Raw genomic sequence first — 18,952 nt, 5'->3', positions numbered from 1 at the left:
TTGCATCTCAGAATGTCCATAAGAAGTCTTTTCACTTCGTTGTATCTTCCCGTGTCTCAACCACGCAGGGGGATTTTGTATTTCTGCTGTTAAATTATAACTGGTGCATGAACTGATCAATGATGACGTTGTACCTAAACAACGCTTACTCCATAACGATGCTCGTCTTATCCATCCAATAGAGAGGCACACAACTCAGTCATTAGTCCTAGCCCACAAAATGACATTTGTGCATTATCAAAACGCAGGCTTTAATCAAGCCAATAATGGCAGCGGTTTTGTTACGGAAGAGACAAATTATTAGCCTCTATTTGCCCAACGAGAGCAATAAATGATTTCTTTTGTGACTGACTTTAAGTACGAGAGGGGAACTGTCGGGCGTTTAATGAAATCATCCATACTCACCGCCTTCAAATATCAATTATTTTCAATAGAGTTCTTTTCCAAGGATAAACCTTAGTGCGCGTAATGAATGTGGCTACAGAGCAGTAGGGTTTGGTTGACTCAAAAGGCCATTTTATGTAAAAGTGTGACATTGCGTCGTTGGTTTTTACTCAGTACTTTCCCGAGTCCTGTGAAAACATATCACAGGCATAATACTCGGGTGGGACTCGAGCCCACGACCGTGGCAATTCTAGAGCATTGCTTACTAAAAAGTGTGAGTTGGACAAACTGATATAGATTTAAGATCTAGTATGGTTTGCGGTAACACCCTGTAGGGCCTAATGATAATCTCTAATTGAGTTGGGGTGGTTCTGAGGTGGAGTGGTTTCTATCGGTATGCTCTGAGTTCAAATCCTCCTGATATAGATTTGTAGAATAGAGGAGCCCATATTATGGACACAACATTGAGGTTAATTTGTAGTCGTCCTTGTTTATTTGAATTCACAATAGTCTGTGGATATTATTTACAACATGAATGACCCAAATATCTCACCATAGATTGCAATTTACGGCTGTGGTTAGATGAGTTTGTAGACGGATACATCCCTAGACAATACATTCATCTCGACATCAAATGAACAATGTACTGCTGTATAGTGACATCTTTTAATAGTCACACCAAATTCTTTAGATTGTGTTTTCATTTTGACTTCGAGCGAAGACTCTGCTAGGAGGGTCGAAATTAGCTTTTTTCCAATTCGTATTCACCTATGAGATGATTTACACATCGTAACAAGCATACGGGCATATGGAAGGTCAAGACGACCAGTCTTGACAAGTTTCTAGACCTGATATTCCCCAATGGCTGAGATTTGACTGGATGGCCTGGAAATCAAGATTACAGAGTTGTTTGCGATTGAACGAAGATGTGCTTTCCCAACAAAGGCTACCAATAACCATAACACCTTTTTTTTTTCATTTGCAAGTTCCTCACAAAAAATGATAGGCCTAATCATATTTGAAATCAAAGTATTTACTGGCACCAAGTTGTCTACTGCTTACTATAATTCAGCCAAGGAGAAAAAACACAATGAACCCGACAAAGACAATTTGCTGAAAATAACATGTAATCAAGTTTCTGGGGGTAAATACTAATTGTACGAGTTGATATTGGTAGGTTACCAAAAACTGAACACACGGAAAGACACCGATCATTTCAATTCAAGAAAAATGAATATCAACAGAACGCAACTAAACTTAGAAATTCTCATGGGGTTGTTGTAATTTATAAAACATGTTGAATGGTTCAGTTACTTTGATTGGCAGGAAACCACGATTCTAAAACCAAGTGACGGTTGTTTCTCTTACCCTTGATATAACACGGTTGATAATGACTGGACTAACCTCTATTGGACCGGTCAATATTGAATTATAGACCGGTCAATAATGAATTATCGCCCGGTATTCAAATGGACAAGTAAAGCGGAGTTCACTGTTTGAATTGTGGTACATAAATATGTGTGTAGCAGTGTTTTACTGGGCTGCAATTGTCTATGGGTTCATAATGACACAAAACACCCTGTGTATCGGAGTATCAAGTTTAATAAACAGAATACTTCAATGAAGCAGGGAAAAACTACATAGGGTACAAAACAAAAAACACCTACTGAGCGTTTGTTAAAAAAGATCAAGTACATACAAGTATTACTTTAATTCCCAATTGCAGAAGTGTTTCATGTAACTATTTGAAAATTGCAGAAAACATTGACTTCTCCTAGTTCCACCAACGACATGCCAATGTTCCCTGTATTTTGCACACAATATTTGTAAACCATCATCTGCTGGTGTTTTATAAGGGAGTGACTGAAACCAAGTCTCGTGAAGATTAATTTATTACACCAGTGCAACCAACTTTCAATACAGCATGGGTCTATCATTTACAAAATGAGTAGCTTTTTACGAAGAGAGTTTATAGAAAGGTCTCTTTTTAACTCTCTACGTGCCTAGAGTTGGATATTCTTAGAGAAGTTGCTTGTCCTTTTAATCCTGCTCTTCAATCTTATCATAAATGATGAGGTGCTTCATTTCCTCACCAATCCCAAAAGAAGAAATCCTTTAGAGGTTGCTCCCGTATAGTACAACAAGCTACCATCCATCACTCGCTGCTTACATCTACTGCTAAGTAATTGTCCAGTTGTGTTTACTTGCAGTACAAGATTATTGCAGCGCTGATGCGAGTTCTCGTCGCGGCCTAGGAGAAAGCACGTGCAACCCTCGGTTATTTGAATGTAAAAACCGTTGGTTTCTGTTTAGCGTGTAATGGATGGATGTAGTGAATGGGTTTGGTGAAATATTGCCAGGGGTTGGCGTAGTCGGGTTCCACCTCGTGGGTTGGTTAACGATACTTTGACTAATTACGGAGTTACAATTGAATAAACGTTAATGCCACGCTGGAGAGGTGTTCTCAACTTAATGTCCGTGCCGCGAGTCAGATTCTTACTCTTTGGGGGAATGTTTGCTGTACATAAGTTACCTATTCTAATAAGATTGATAGTGTAGTTATTAAACAAACAATGTGACTTATTGTACAAAGTTATTAGAAAGGCACAAAGGAGTATATTATTGCATTGGATTAAACGTGGGGGGGGGGATAGAAAAATGCAAAAGAGAGGGAGATAATAATTTTAGATTTTTAAGTATGTTGCAAAATCTAGTTAATGGCCTGACATTTCGACCATTAACAGGGTCTTTCTCGAATGCAAACAAAAAATAAGCAAAATGTTTTGCACAAACTGTTTGCTTGCAATTGAACAATCACTTGTTCGAAAAACCAACAATGTTTTGGTGTTCAATGTTTTAACAGCGATAAACAACCATTCACCGTTTATAGAATCAGGTGTTTCATTAGAGTAATTACTTAACGAAAACAATGGCATCAAATTGTTTTAAAGATTATAAACGCATCTGATACTATTACGATAATACAAAATAGGCACGTCAAATTTCGAGAAAATACCTCCGATTTTGTAGACTAAATGAAGATTTTTTCTTCGTTCACATTATATAAAATAAAAAAACTCCCAAAACTAAAAAAATAAATACAAATTGAAGATTCAACTTCGTACCCAATCTGCACCACCCCCACGCTGGTCGCTTCAATCATCTACCTACGCGTAAAACTGTTTTTGTATCCATTAATAAAAAATGATACAAATAGCCTTATCCAAGGTGATGCGTGGACACAAATATATTCTTCGTTAAAGGCACTGAATACCTTTGGTAGCTGTCAAAGACTCTCACTTGGTGCATCCAAATAATATTACGTAAACAAATAACAAATCTGTGCAAGTTTTGACTCAACTGGTCATCGAAGTTGCAAGCAATAAAAAGCTTCAGACCTGAAGTCTTTTAATATTTGAGTGAGAAATTGCCTCTCTCAAAAACTACATTGCTTCAGAGGGGGCCGTTTCTTACAATGTGTTCTATACAAATTAAGTAGTTTATAATGCTAACAGTTTATTTGAGTTATTACCAATAGTGTCTAGTGCCTTTAATGTGGCCTATTTGCTACTTGTCAGGAAAACAAACCATTTTAATTGTTTATACTTGGAGCAGGCGCTCCATACTCTTTGACACATTGGTGATGATACCTTCCAACCTATATTTAGTGTGATATTATTCGTATACACAGCAGGTGTAATGTTGTATTAAACCCGAAGCAACCAGGGTTGACAAACACCAGCTTGTCTGTCAGACCACTCAAGCTCTAGCCCCCGCGGGGTTATTTACATTAGAAATCGTCGGCAAGCTCTTTTTCAGGCTGTATTTAGTTTAATGAGTACGGCCTAAAGGTTGGGGCGAACCATTCCAATGTAATTTCCGACTATCAACAAGTCTGTCAATGTTGAGGGTTCTGATCGTGACAATCGGCAGAGATGACAATCAAGTGAGAAAATTCACCAAAGAGGAAATAGTCAAATATTTAACAAACACGCCTATTCAATTGCTGACATACAGCAACCGAAATAAAGTATATAGATTATTTAGAACGTTCCGAATACGGCTCGTCATACAGCACCGAGTAACTGTTTTCACTTAGGTGAAATTGTGTGAAACAAACTGACTTATTCATAACAGGCATACATCATTTATTTAATTGAGTTCATTTGGGATTACTTTCTCATATCTGGAAAATTGTGTCTTGGAGATTGCTTTTTCATATCTGGATTTTTCTTGTATTACAGTTTAAAGGCAGTGGACACTATTGGTAATTACTTAAAATGATTATTAGCATGAAACCTTTCTTGGGGACGAGTAATGGGGAGAGGTTGATGGTATAAAACATTGTGAGAAACGGCTCCCTCTGAAGTGCCATAGTTTTCGAGAAAGAAGTAATTTTCCACAAATTTGATTTCGAGACCTCAGATTTAGAACTTGAGGTCTCGAAATCAACCATCTAAACGCACACAACTTTGTGTGACTAGGGTGTTTTTTCTTTCATTATTATCTCGTAAGTTCGGTGACCGATTGAGCTCAAATTTTCACAGGTTTGTTATTTTATGCATATGTTAAGATACACCAACTGTGAAGGATTGTCTTTGACAATTACCAATAGTGTCCACTGTCTTTAAACCAGAGTATATTCCTTCAACACAATGGGATTATCGTTACTTAATTTCGTTTTACTTGCTTTGAAATGCACACAAATTAAAACCTTAACACCATATTAGATTCACCTTTGTATAACTTATATTATAGTTGAACTTAATTGTTCATTCTGTCATAGTCACAATATTGTCCATTTAAATACGTGGGATGATCTTTAGAAGATTTGAATTATAAGAGACGTTGTCCAAACTGATCAATGTCTCGTGAGATCACAACGTAGATATTATTTTCTCTGGAGATGAGTTTTGTTGACGTCGGCATCTCATCAAAGGAAACTTTCAACAGACGAGGAAAGACAACAGCGATCGATCAGTATATAATACCACCACTGTCTTTAAATTCGATTGGACGTTTACCGAATAATCAGTTCATTTTAGGAGAACCAAAGCACCGAGCCCTCGAAATCGATCCCGATCTAGGTGAGGGAAATCGAAGTGTCCAAACCGAGAACGTCATTATGGAAACTGTTGGACGCCGTCCTACTGATTATAAAGCGTGACATATTTTATTACTGGGCGATTGGTTGTTATATTTAGCTCTCTATTGAGTCTCGCACAGACAACAATAATAACATCTATATTAACCAAAGATGCGTTTCATACAAAAGAATGGTGCAATGTAATGCATGTATTGAGTATCATTGCCGGCAGTTGACTGTCGGTTGCTTTGACTGCCAATGCTAAAAATCCTGATAAAAATTTAAATTAAAATTGCCTCTCAATTTATATCTCTCCTGAACAAGTGAAGAACATTTCGCGTGATACTCTACTTCATACTTGCAGCAAATCTAGACTGAACTATGGTTATGACATAACAAACATTACTACATTTTAAGAACTCATTTCGTCAGAGAGGGCTTAATCCACCAGAGTCATCTATTGAACAGCTTCATTGTTGTTGTTAAACATGAGCATGCATTCAAGGACATGATTGAGGGCGGTCTTCCTAATAACAAGTAAGCTGTTATTCAAGCCGAGCCTGAGCATCTGACGTCACATTTCAAGGCTCATGAGTAACGCCAGATACCTGCCTTAAGCACCTGGCCGGATCCTGCCAGATGTACCTTTGACCTCGCGTCCATTTCACATGGAAATTCGCAGTCAATTCATACGTATATGAACACAACAGTTACGTAGTCCATACAACGACATTACAGGCATGTACGAACAATGGGTGCGTTCGATAAGCTTCCCTGGGTCGACCCCGGGGTGCTCACTCGGGTAAGCCCTCTCGTAGTGACGTCATGCACCTGGGGCCACCCCCAAGTGACCCACTCCACAAGCAGGGCACTGGGGCTGACCCGGGTGAGCCCCTGGAATGACGTCAAAGCTATTCGAACGCACCGGGGGCAGACCGGGGTCGACCCAGGGAAGCTAATCGAACGCACCCATTAAGCAAGACCAAACTTGTAAGCTGACAAACCATATCACCCTAGACGAATCAAAACACAGATATGGAAAGCCCATGTCACTGCACGTATATCGTTTACCCAATGAAATCATTGGACATGTAAGACCAGTGCCTTTCTACAACAACAAGTCATCCTAACCAATGGTCCCGCAGAAGAGGGCAGCATCATAACTAAATGGGTGCACGGGACTAGCTTCGCATAGCAACAGACGCTGAAACAATACTAAACAATATATGGAAGTCCCTCAGTTCAGCCTCTTGAAATAGACGGGTGAACTAGACTAAAAGCTTCCCATAGCATGCAACCGATGGTGAATGCTAATACCCCAATACTAAGACAAATATGTCAAAGTCTCCCAACCTCTTGGAAAACCCCCAAATATATTTCCCTACAACTAAATATAATTCATCTTGATAGGTTTTCTGTACTCTTTTGAGCTTGGGTCATGCAAAACAAGAACATATATCTGAACAAATAAACCAGCAAGACCACTTCTTCCAAAAAAGGAACAATTTTAGAGAACCGGTGAACCCCAAAATTAGGGGTTCCTGCGCCAGGAGTGTCACCTGTGACAGGGCGCATTTCAAGTTTCCTTTATTATTAAAATGCAGGCTGAGTTATCCACCAAATAGGCGCAATCTTGTATTATTAATCCATAAAAGCCATCACCTTCAATCAGTACTTTGATTGTCAGAAAAAGTCACTTGAGTCTTGGCGCATGATTTTGTTCCTGTTTATATTTGATGCACCCCCACAAACACACCCACTCTTTCTTTTACTGATTACGTTTCGCGAATTGCGTGGACAATTAATTGAGCAGTCATTATTGGTACCATTGTTCACTGTTTATTTCTGCTTCATACCGATTAGATTGAAGGAAAATGTTCATTCAGGCTGTTGTGCAAACATGAAACCACGTAAAGCCACGTAAAGCTATTAGCGGCCATCTTAACACTCATGGAAGATGAACGACTTTATCATTCAACAGAAGGGCCTCGAATTAGCCCATGTTGCCCCTTACAAGGTTTCAATACAAATGTACAGGTTTTAATATAGAAGTGCCCCTTATAACAGAGGATAATTGCTGTAGGCCTACCCTACCCTTTCAAGAAAGAAGGTCAAGGCCTGCAATAGTGTAGACTTGGTTCAAAGTCTTTGATCGTGGCTTTGGTAGCCGCTACAAACAGTGCCCTCTTATGATCGACCCTCGTCATTTAGCCTACGATCAGATTGCGAGATAAGGTGCGTGATAGCTAATAATGTGGGGCGTTTTCGTGGCTGAGATGCGGAAGAATAACCGCGATCTTAGACTTGAATCAAGTCTAGCAATAGTGGTGTAAGAGAACTAGAACCACATTGAAGGTAACTCCAAATTCATTTCAATCAATTTAATCAATGTGACATGTATTTACCTCTTGCTTTAAAAGTAGAAGACGTGCCCTTTTTTTATATACTTTGTAAGGGGGCATTTTAAGCTTTATCATTGTTTTGAATGCAAGGCTTACACAACGCAGTTTTTATTAGTAACGACAGCAACATTGATAAACTCAACTGTGAGGGCGCTATGTCGAGTCTTAGACGACCACATAGTCCGGTTTCATGACGCTGGTAAACGCTTAGCACAGCGAGACAGTCTTGCTTAGTGGAAACTAGGTTTCCATCCAAACTACAGTACAATGAAGCATTGTTTTGACTGGTACTCAGTTGCTGTTTTGCTAAGTAACATTATTTGCTAAACAGATTATGTAATTGACTGATGACACATCTCATGTAGCTTGTAAACGCTCAGCACAGACAACTTTGCTTTAGTGGAAACTGGTTTCCAGCAAAACTACAATACAATGAAACATTGTTATGACTTGTACTCAGTTGCTGTGTTGCCAAGTTATATTATCTGCTTAACAGACTATGACCAATTATTTTCCAGGCTACTAAACACACTCTATTGTCAATATTATAGTTTATGACAATATTCAATGTAATGGGTGTGTGTTATTAATGAGCACTTTGGCACATGATCATAAAACGACAGTTTTTTTATTAGCAAATGAGCGTTCAAAATTAAAGCTTTAATGTATTATTATCATTTTAAGTGTTTTCCTGTACATACATAACAAAGGTTGTACTAATAAGTTTTTTCCAAATACTGCAAAGCTTTGGATTTAAATAAACAAATTTCCTGTACACAAAGCTATATTATCGGGTACCCTGAGAATCTAGAACAAATTCTAAAACGGTGTTCTTGTATGTAAAACATGAAAGTCTGCGGGGGTTCCTTTTTGTGAGGGATTCTGAAGGAGACAAGTAAAATATTTACCAGTCGGTGCTGTAGGTACTTGCCTTCAGCTAAAACGTTACATGCTTGATAAAACATGTCGCTACGTTTCACGCAATATTAAGCCCATTCATTATAACTGGGTATATGATATGTCCATAATAGATCTGCCGTCAATAAAATATAACATACACTATCATTGTTAACATCGATAAACATGTCCAAATTGTTGGAGGTTCTGAGGAAATTAACACCGAACATTAAGTTACTTTGTGACTTAAACAATACTATATTCAGTTGGAAAATTATTGACAATATAGACTGGGATCATGAAATCTCAATTTTTTGAAAATGCCAAATCTTAGAATTTATCATTGACAGTTTTTTTGTAAGTTGAATTGTCAAAATGTACGGTGTCTAATGTTTTCGTTTGGAGAGTTTTGCTGTAATTGATAGGACAGTGTTATGAGCAGACTTTTCGACACAAACATTATTCCGCCCTCTTGTGAGGATAGTTCAGATCGAACGGCTTGGCAACATAGTTAGAGCAAGTTCGGTATGCTGACCTTTTATTTTGTCAACTTGCGATTTCACTGGTCAAAAAAATTAGTCTACAATCATTAAACCTTAATCCAGTCAGTTTCCCTTGTGTGTTTTATTATTTTGATGGCAATATGAATTTGTGAACACGCGACATGATTAACGGATTATACGAGAACGGAACGACATTTTATTTGTTACGTTCTATTATTTTCTCTACTGCTTTTGTCAATTAATGTTTTCACTGTAAAGAAAAAAAACCTAGCCCCGGGCTGATCCAGTTGGACTAGCTTGTCAAACCACACAACATTCAAGTGACAAAATAGATCGACTATGGTAAAGGCGTTGGTCACCATGGTAATTACTTATACAGATCGTGGGCATAAAAACTTACTTGATAACAAGCAATGGAGAGTTGTTGATAGTATCAAACATTGTGAGAAACGGCTCACTCTAAGTAAAGTAGTTTCTCACTCAAATAACTATTAAAAGACTTCTGGCCTAAAACCTTTTACCGGGCATCTGAAATCACACCAATCTGTGCACCAATGGTGTTTTATTCTCTTGCACCTTCGACGACCAATTGAGTCATATTTTCCCAGATTTATTTTTTATGCATATTTTGGATGGGATACACTCTAGTCACTCACCCTAGCATGCTCGAGGAGGCTGTTACAAGTTTAATGGTAAATACGTTGTTGGGGTGGTGTAGGGGTTGTCTCGTTGTATTACGTCAGATATTGACATAACCGTGTCTATGGCAGCCTTTTACTGAATACATAAATATGAATTATTAACTTGCAACCACCGAGAACCTTCATTCATTTGTTAACGACCCCACCCCTTTCTCACACACGACGGGCTACCACTTTAAGGTTATTTGAATAAATAATGCATCGTGATTTTTTTTTTTACATTTATAATTTATGCCAATCCACTTGTTTTCAATACACATGTACACTGACATAAAACAAGGAGCACCATGTCGATTAAAGTTCAAAATAATACCTTAAGTTCGTTTATTTCGATTTTTTACTCTTTTTTTTATAGAGATTGAGATTTGGAATAGTACAGTGAATGGGACAGAGTTTTTTTCTTCTCATTATTATCTCGCAAATTTAACGACCAATTAACTCCACATTTGTACAGGGCTCAATATCATAGAGCTGCTTAGCACAAAAATTTGCTTAGCATGAAATTTCTTTCTTGATAAAAACAGGATTACCAACCAAATTTTCATTTGTTACACATTGCTTGTTACTGGTATTCAGCTGTTCTTTGCGTATCCTGAAAATCACGTGAACATTTTGTTGGTAATCCTGTTTTTATCAAGGCAAAATTTTATGCTAAGCAAACTTTTGTGCTTAACAGCTCTATGAAATTGGGCCCAGGTTTGTTTTTGTGTGCATATTTTTATGTTGAGAGACACTAAGTGAGACTGGTCTTTTACAATAACCAATAGTGTCCAGTGTCTTTAAGGTGATTCAACCTGAGGATGTAAAACGCCATAAGGAAATAATATTAGAGTTTGGTCAATGACCTGCTATAGCTACTAAGATGGGATTCAGACCCAAATCCCAACAGTGGGCTGAACAAATACAATCCTTCGATCGGACCTTTTGTTCGCAAATCGCCAAAACACATTTGCCTCGGCTCTCAATAAAACAATTATCATACGAAATCCGCTTGTTCTGATTCCTATGGGGTTTGCTTCCCTTCGGTAAAAGGATCTCCCAATTAAATCCAATGGTAAAAGGATTTAAAGTCAGCGCTGTGACAGTAAATGTGTCTATACATGATAGTGACAATGAAAACTAATGCTAAGATTCGCAGCCGAAACCCGTAAGGGAATAGTCGATTTGATATGACCATTTTTTGAGTGACAGAAACAGAAAGTTGAGTTATTATTTCTGCAATGTGCTTGAAGCAAACAACATGTCACAGCATGTTTTCATATAAAGCTAGATTTGTCCTGATCAAACCCAATGGTTATCGATGATTAATATTTGATATTTCATTTCTATAAAAGCAGTTTGTCCGTACCCAACTGGCTGTCTGTTTGTTTTTCAAACGCGTCACTGACTCAGCCCCTTCCTTTCCTGAACGCCTACACTTGATAGAGATCCTTGCAACTGCAGTATACACAATGTTTTAACAGCTAAATGATTTGAACAATAGAAGTGTAGATGAATGGAGAAGGGGGTCTAAGCAGACAATCATAACTCAGACGTGACCTTGATAAAGAAGCCCCAGAGGATATTAATAAAAACGTAGTTTCCTACAAGGTAGATCTTGTAGCTTTTTGATAGGACATTACTCACAAATCGATTGACGTGGCTCTTCGGAGTCGAAAAGTCTTTTGTGTGTGCTCACGAAGTCGTCCTAATATAGCGTGGAAGCTAATATCAAAATATTGGTCATAAAGGACGTGGTGGTTGAATTAGACATGCTTATTTGAACAAGTTAATTACCATGAAAACCTAATGCTGGCGAAAATCCAACATAATTTTGGGTATATTAGGAGGAGAGCCTGACCACTCCGAATATTAAGCCTATTAAAGATAGGTGATCATCATGTAATGAACGAAGTCCAATCAATTTCGCACAGGCAAAAGTTATACTAATATTTGCAGAACTTAAGCTATTATTTCAGAGTATTTTGATGCCATATATTTTGAACTATTTTCAAAACACTTCATTATGTAACGAACAATTTCGAATAAATTTAGCATAGGCTTAGATGATATTTAATATTTCAAGAGCTTAAGCAAATATTTCAGAATATTTTGAAGCTATATATTTTGAACACCTTTTAAAATATTTAGGCATATTTTCTGCCAAACTAAAAAATATTTTATTTGAGTTTATTGTGCTTTTTTATCAACTTCGTTTTATTAACACGTGTTTCACATCTCCAAATTCAATTACCAGCGACAGAAATCTCCAATTGCAATGACATATCTTTAATCGGAATTTGTATATGTAGTTCACGACTTTGTTTCACGTATAGATTCTTTAAATTGATAATTATAAACTTAAGTTACAGATCTATAATTATTTAGGAAGTTGTAATTATCAATGTACAAAAACAAGACACTATTTTAAACACACAATTTTAAAGAAGTCCGTAACGTAAATGAACGTTTGTTTTATTTGTCAATGAAGGTAAAATTAATTAAGATAAATTACAGTTTTTATAAATTTCAAAATTCTATGATAAAGTAAACTACAATTTAAAAGAAATATATAAAGCCTTTTCTAAATATTTCACGAGTCATTTGAGTCTCTGAGGTTTTAACCAAAATTAGTTGTTGTGCCTTTCGTTTATCAATTAAAGATCATCTATCATTCGTATAATAAGTTCAAATAACACTGCTCAATTATTACACATATTAAAGATTGGTTCAAATATTTGGATGTATAGTTGATATGTAAATGAAGGGATGAACCTCTCCGTCATGTGAGAGTTTGTTAAAAAAAAAACCTTATGCAGTATTAGACTCTGTATAAACACAGTTTTTGTTTACACAACGTAAACCTGTAAACCTTCAATCCATCGTTACACTAATGTTTTCATAAATACTAATGCCTGGTGTACAAGACATGCATTTTGGGGTCAAACAAACCCTCAAGGGTCATGAACTATTTTTTAGTGTTTAATCGGAACATATAAATAAGGTGCTCAAGCATCTTTTGGGGTAAGTTATGCCAAGTTGTTCTTGAAAGACTTGACCAGGTTACTCTGAATTGACTCTTATATGGACAGACTCCCCTATGACCAAAGTGAGTCAAGAATATCCTTCATTTGACCCAGTCTGAGTCAGGCTAAATCTATAAAGGGGCACTGATTTTTTTGTAGAGCTATATTTTAAAGTCAATATATACAGTCTGACAAACAATTTGTAACTTATTATGGGAAAACAATCAGAAATAGATCTCTCAACACAATCTGATTCCTTTTTTGAAATATTAAAATAAAAACAGTAGCACCTCGGACCGAAAGCAACGTGAATGTTTTTTTGCTCGGTTTAAGTTGTGTTTAAAGACCGGGTGAAGAACAATTACATTGTATTTGGTCTAGGTACATGTTTAGGTCAGGCTACATTTACGGCTCGGGCTACATTTAGGTGCCGCACACGCGTCAGTTAAAATAAAATAAATTTCGGACTTGTAGCCCATCCATCGTATGAATACAAGTTTTATCACAATTTTTTTTTTCATTACAGGACACCAGAAACCCGTGGGCCTTGTTTCAAAACAACCGCCATTTATCATCAGCCGGTCATATACTCTACTTGGGGAACACACCCCTTATCTAAGTCGCTTCCGGGTAAAAAAGTGTAGTGTGGTAAAAGTGGACACAGATTCATAGATAGAAAGTTATGATAGTTACTGAAAAGACCCGTGGCGACCATGTGTAAAGTTCTGCACTAGACCTCTTATAATGGATACAAAACTGATAAGCTTTTTATGGGTGTTATGAGATGTGGGAAGGGTGAATGCACGGTGTGTCATCCGCTGTAGCATTCGGAGTGGGGAATTAAATAATAAAAAAAAAAAAAAAAAAAAAAAAAAAACCGGAGTGGAATATATTTACAAAAAAATGACAAAGGGGTAATGAGAAAGCGTCTTCGACAGATTGAATTATATGCGATGATAAATTCATTTGCTGTGTTTGCTCGACTGGAGATGTGTAGACAAAAGAGTACCGTTGAGAGATGTAATTGGACATGACATCCATTTAGGTATCATTGACCTATTGGGAATAACAGGTTAGGATTCATGACAGACTTATATGATAGATTTCGGATATGTTTACTTCTCTGTCTTATTCTTTTACAAGTTCACTCGTCGAAACATTGACACGGAACAAACCCAAGTCTGTAAACTGGTCAATGTACTTCATCATGTCACTACGAATCGTATTAATTACTGTGTAAAACTAGCAACAACAATACTGGAAGGTGAGCGAAGGGCTCCGGAGTGTTGGCTTTGGGAGTGGGCTAGGTAACTTGAGTTTGAGCAGGGTGCTAGGGGGCTGGGCTAGATGGCTAGAGGTAGCTTGGGTTTGAGGAGTGGGCTAATTGAGTGGGTTTGAGAGTTGGCTAGGGTGGGCTTGGCTTGGGCACAGGGATTGGGCTAGAGATTTGGGCTTAGGAAAAGGATAAATGAGTGGGCTATGGGAACGTGGGCTAGAGGATGTGGCTGGACAAGTGGTCTCTGAGGAGTGGGCTCTGGTGGGGGATTGAGGTAGCTTCGGGGAGTGGGCGAAGGGTGTGGCTAGAGGACTGGAGTTGGAATGTGCTTTAGAAGTAGTATAGGGGATGGGTAAGGTGGGGGTGGGGTGGGGGTATTGACAGTACAAACAAGCTCATCATAGAATCGCCACTACTCACAAAAGACCTTATCTATTAGCATTAAAGATGAATAATTTTGCAATGTCTTCGGCATAGTGCAGTTAGGTGAAGAGGAACACTCGCTCCAATTTGTATTAGTTTCAATTTCAGATAAACAATTAATTTATTTAAGGTCTGTTCCATTGACCTCATTATTAATCCCGATAATTCAGCAGAGAGAAAACAGGTTCCAAATTTACCATGTTTCTCATGTTATAAATAATTGCACGCATTAATAAGTCTCAGAACGCGGCATCTTGTCTACCATTGAGTTGTTCTTCAGATGTCGATAGTCGCAATAAGTAGAAATACGACAGTGAAAGATACACCCACCCTAGAAGGTTATATTATAAATGTATTATTTATTAAAACACAAAGCCGGGGGAGTTAAGGATACAGTTTCAAGCAAAGGGTGATACATGATTCCTTCAAATCACACCCAGACATACTTTCTTCCTTTTTGTCTTCATGTTTAAGATAACGATACAATAATATTGCTTCTCCTGGAGGAGAGTGGAATCATTTTAATTTGAGTACCGTGGATTTTGATTCAGGTAGAGAGAAACAAAAGACGTCAGGAGATTCTGAGAACTGTTATTGTTACTTACTGAGCACCGGGGTATTGCTGTTGTTAGAGATTTTGAATTGATTTAAGACGGACAGTCTGTCCTTCTATTTAGATTGACTAAGATTATTCTGGTTTTTATTTAGGTCATTTTGAGGAATGTCATTATATTTTAAATACATATATTTTGTACAGCTTTATCTTGTTTAGTTGTTTGGGGCTAAACGACAGCATATCCTTATATTACGATCTTGTTCTTAATAGTTTCTAAAGAATTGAGAGTTATTGAAAACTTAAAATTATATTTTTAAATAATGAAAATAACATGGTACCTGGTATATAATCTAAGCAGTATTCTTCTATTGATTTAAGACGGACAGTCTGTCCTTCTATTTAGATTGACTAAGATTATTCTGGTTTTTATTTAGGTCATTTTGAGGAATGTCATTATATTTTAAATACATATATTTTGTACAGCTTTATCTTGTTTAGTTGTTTGGGGCTAAACGACAGCATATCCTTCTATTACGATCTTGTTCTTAATAGTTTCTAAAGAATTGAGAGTTATTGAAAACTTAAAATTATATTTTTAAATAATGAAAATAACATGGTACCTGGTATATAATCTAAGCAGTATTCTTCTATAGTTAAATCAGCCACATATTAATTAAATTGTCTTATAGAATAAGAGTCGTATTTGAACTTTCGATTAGTGCATTTAAAACAATTAATTATTTTTGATTCTGATTATCATTGACCAGATCGTTACTTATGAATATTATGGTCCATAATAAACTGTCAATAAATTTGTTTAGTAAACTTGTTACCATGGCGGTGTTTATTTTACGGTTTTCAACCAGAAAACCCCTTCAGGTGATTTTCGTTCCAGCTTGGTAAATCAGCATTCAGAACTTCCATGTTTGTGTTGCGTGTGCGTCAGATAATTGTAATTATCAAATCCGTTATTAATCACGAGGGGACACTTAACGTTTCAGTCAGAAATTTTGCTTAAAATCGAGTTACATTTATTCGATTCAGATTGCACATTCGCATAAATAGTTATTGTACATTTCAATACCCCCAAAGAACCTATACACCTTGTGCTTGGTGTACGTTTCTTTGTAGAGCTAATAATGATGATTAAATAAGATGCTACAAGAAGAGGAAAAATAATTCAAATCTTAACTGGCATGCTTGCAGTATTATTATTTACTACTACACAATTCTCTGATCAATAATATTGATGGTACGGTACCGGCCGGGTGGTAAAATGCAGAGAAACTTTCATTAAACCCCCAGCGATTGAGAATCGAAAAATCATTCTTCAATAGTTATAATTCCTTCAGTTGTTGTAATATACAGACAAGGCTCGTTAATCCAAAAATGGGTCGGCCGTTATCAGGGGGTCATTTAGAACTAAAAATGTTTTTCTATTTCACGCCAACCTTCGATGTCAACAACTTTTCTTTGCATATTATCTCTTCAATTTAATTTTATTGTTTAGGTTTTCAATTATATTTAGTGAACCAACCAATATTTTCGAGAAATATGGCAAAATGGTTAAACATTGATAATTCAGACTGGCCCCCGTTTTAAAATATTGATCTTGAAATTCATGTAAAATTAAGAAAAATATTCAATGCACTAGTTGGCCCGAAGCATGTAAACTGAAGTAAACAATTAAAATGCACTAAAAAACTACAAACTTAACGATAATTACACAGCACGCCGGCATTACTAAACAACCAAGTATTTATACTGCGCTCTTTCATTGCCAATCTCAACCTTTCAACAAATCAATGTTCATTCCCCTCATGGAATGAAATTAACATCTTAACAAAAATGTCAAATGAGAGTTCTTAAACTCCTGGTCTATTTCTTACAATATATTCCGCAACACCCATAACGTTTGAAGAAAAAAGAAAGCAATACAAACACATATGAACCTGTATCAAGTTGTTCAGTTCTTCCTGATTCTAAATAATTGTTGTCAAATTTCAGAGCTTTTCCCGCTTAATTCCAACCGTTGTCATTTATCTCGTCTGCTTCCTGCCGCCATTGGTCGACCGTTAATTGGTCCAGGACTGTGTCGTCCTCACTCGTTGGTACTACCAGTTGCTTTGCCTGTTTGAAAGACACAGAGAGGTACAAAATTAACTCATGTTTAAAGTATAAAGTTAGAGTTAGAATTGGTTTATTTGCCAATGATTCAAAACAATTACATAAATGGTAAAGATACCGAATACAACATTGCATAAAAGAACAAATCTGTGAAAACTTGGGCTCAACTGGTCATCGAAGTTGCTAAAAAATAATGAAAGAGAAAACACCGTTGTTGCACAAATTTATGCATAATAAAAGGCTTCATATCAGGCCTGAAGTATTTTTTATATAAGTTGAGTGAATTATCATTCTCAAAAACTATGTTACTTCAGAGGGAGCTGTTTCTCACACTTGTGATACTTTCAAAAGCTCTCCATTTCTCATTACCAATTGCTCATGTTTATGCTAGTAAATATTTGGAGTAATTACCAACAGTAACATTGAAACAAAAACAGACTTCATGCACAATGAGGGTATATATGTAAACTGCACATGGTTGTCTTCTAAAGGTTATAGTGAAATTTATTGCATTACTCAAGACTGCGCAACGGCAACTGATCAAGTCCCTTTTCGTCATGTGAATATCAGTAAAGTTTAATATTAGTACCGTATAATTACGTTTCATATCTTGACGCAATTGAGTCAAGCCTACCAGTCATTGATCATTGAATATTGTATGTCTTCCTTTGAGACAAAGCTCACAATACATCTTTCTTATAAATGCTGTTAACTGAATGCCAAGAATATATTTAGTTGTTGATAATTCGATCAGAATTTTGAGAATAATTCAAATCTAAGAAGTCGTTTCTGCAATTACGCTGCTTCATTTTTAATATAATATTATTTTATATTTTGTTGGTATTTTATATTTACATGGTAATACTGTTCCGAGCTTCTGCTTTCGTATCGTTTGTGCTCGGTTATTCACACGCGCAGTCCTTTTACCAAAACATTTTTAGGTTGAAGTTATCGACCATATTAAGGAAAAAACAGTGATAGATCTGCACGGATATTTAAGCAGTTACATATAGTACTTGAAGTATGGTTTTGAAGTAATATAAATTCAATTATTCTCTTTTCATTTTTTCATACTCTCACACAAGAAAAAAACCCGTAAAGAATCAAAAACAAAGTAAGGTTACCATACAGTCATTGAAACTGGATAGTAAAACAAGGCGTAAAGAATTAAGTGAACACTTGTAGAAATCGGCCCTATAGGACAAGACATACATACAGACAGCCCGACAGACAAACAGACATAGACAAGAAAGACATTGGACTACACAGACAATTATAATTACATAAAGAAAACAACCACAGCATTATTGTTTATGATAACAGAGATAGTTCAAACCAACTCACCAAAGATTTTGCAATTTCTTGAAGCATGATCAAGTTTCGTTCTTTCTGCATGCTGTCTGTACCCATCTGATCAGATTCCACGCGCCAATGCCGTTTCTACAAATAAACAAAAAGATAAAACAAGATGAAGACTTCAAACTATTGAAATTTTAACTTGTCAGGGCTAGAGATTAGCAATTAGTGTTTGCCATGCATGGATGTATGATACATACTGTATACTCAATTCAATGAGACTACCGTTTTATAAT

The 18,952-nt window shown here is 36.6% G+C and overlaps 1 protein-coding gene across 1 annotated transcript in view; it reads right to left on the bottom strand.

Annotated features, from left to right (window-relative positions):
- Nucleotides 1–12,220: 12,220 nt before the first annotated feature.
- LOC117294620 overlaps nucleotides 12,221–18,952 on the bottom strand; it is a 28,063-nt gene continuing 21,331 nt past the window's right edge. Inside the window, exons 3-4 of the mRNA XM_033777115.1 lie at nucleotides 18,705–18,800; nucleotides 12,221–17,363 (exon numbers count right to left, since the gene is read on the bottom strand). Coding sequence (XP_033633006.1) covers nucleotides 17,253–17,363; nucleotides 18,705–18,800 — 207 coding nt within the window. The 3' untranslated portion in view covers nucleotides 12,221–17,252. The remainder of the gene's footprint in view (nucleotides 17,364–18,704; nucleotides 18,801–18,952) is intronic.

The sequence above is a fragment of the Asterias rubens genome, chromosome 9 (genome assembly GCF_902459465.1).
Source record: "Asterias rubens chromosome 9, eAstRub1.3, whole genome shotgun sequence".
In the NCBI taxonomy this organism is placed as follows: domain Eukaryota; kingdom Metazoa; phylum Echinodermata; class Asteroidea; order Forcipulatida; family Asteriidae; genus Asterias; species Asterias rubens.
The sequence above is the reverse complement of the archived record's forward strand: the minus strand, read 5'-3'. Positions and strand labels throughout refer to the sequence as shown.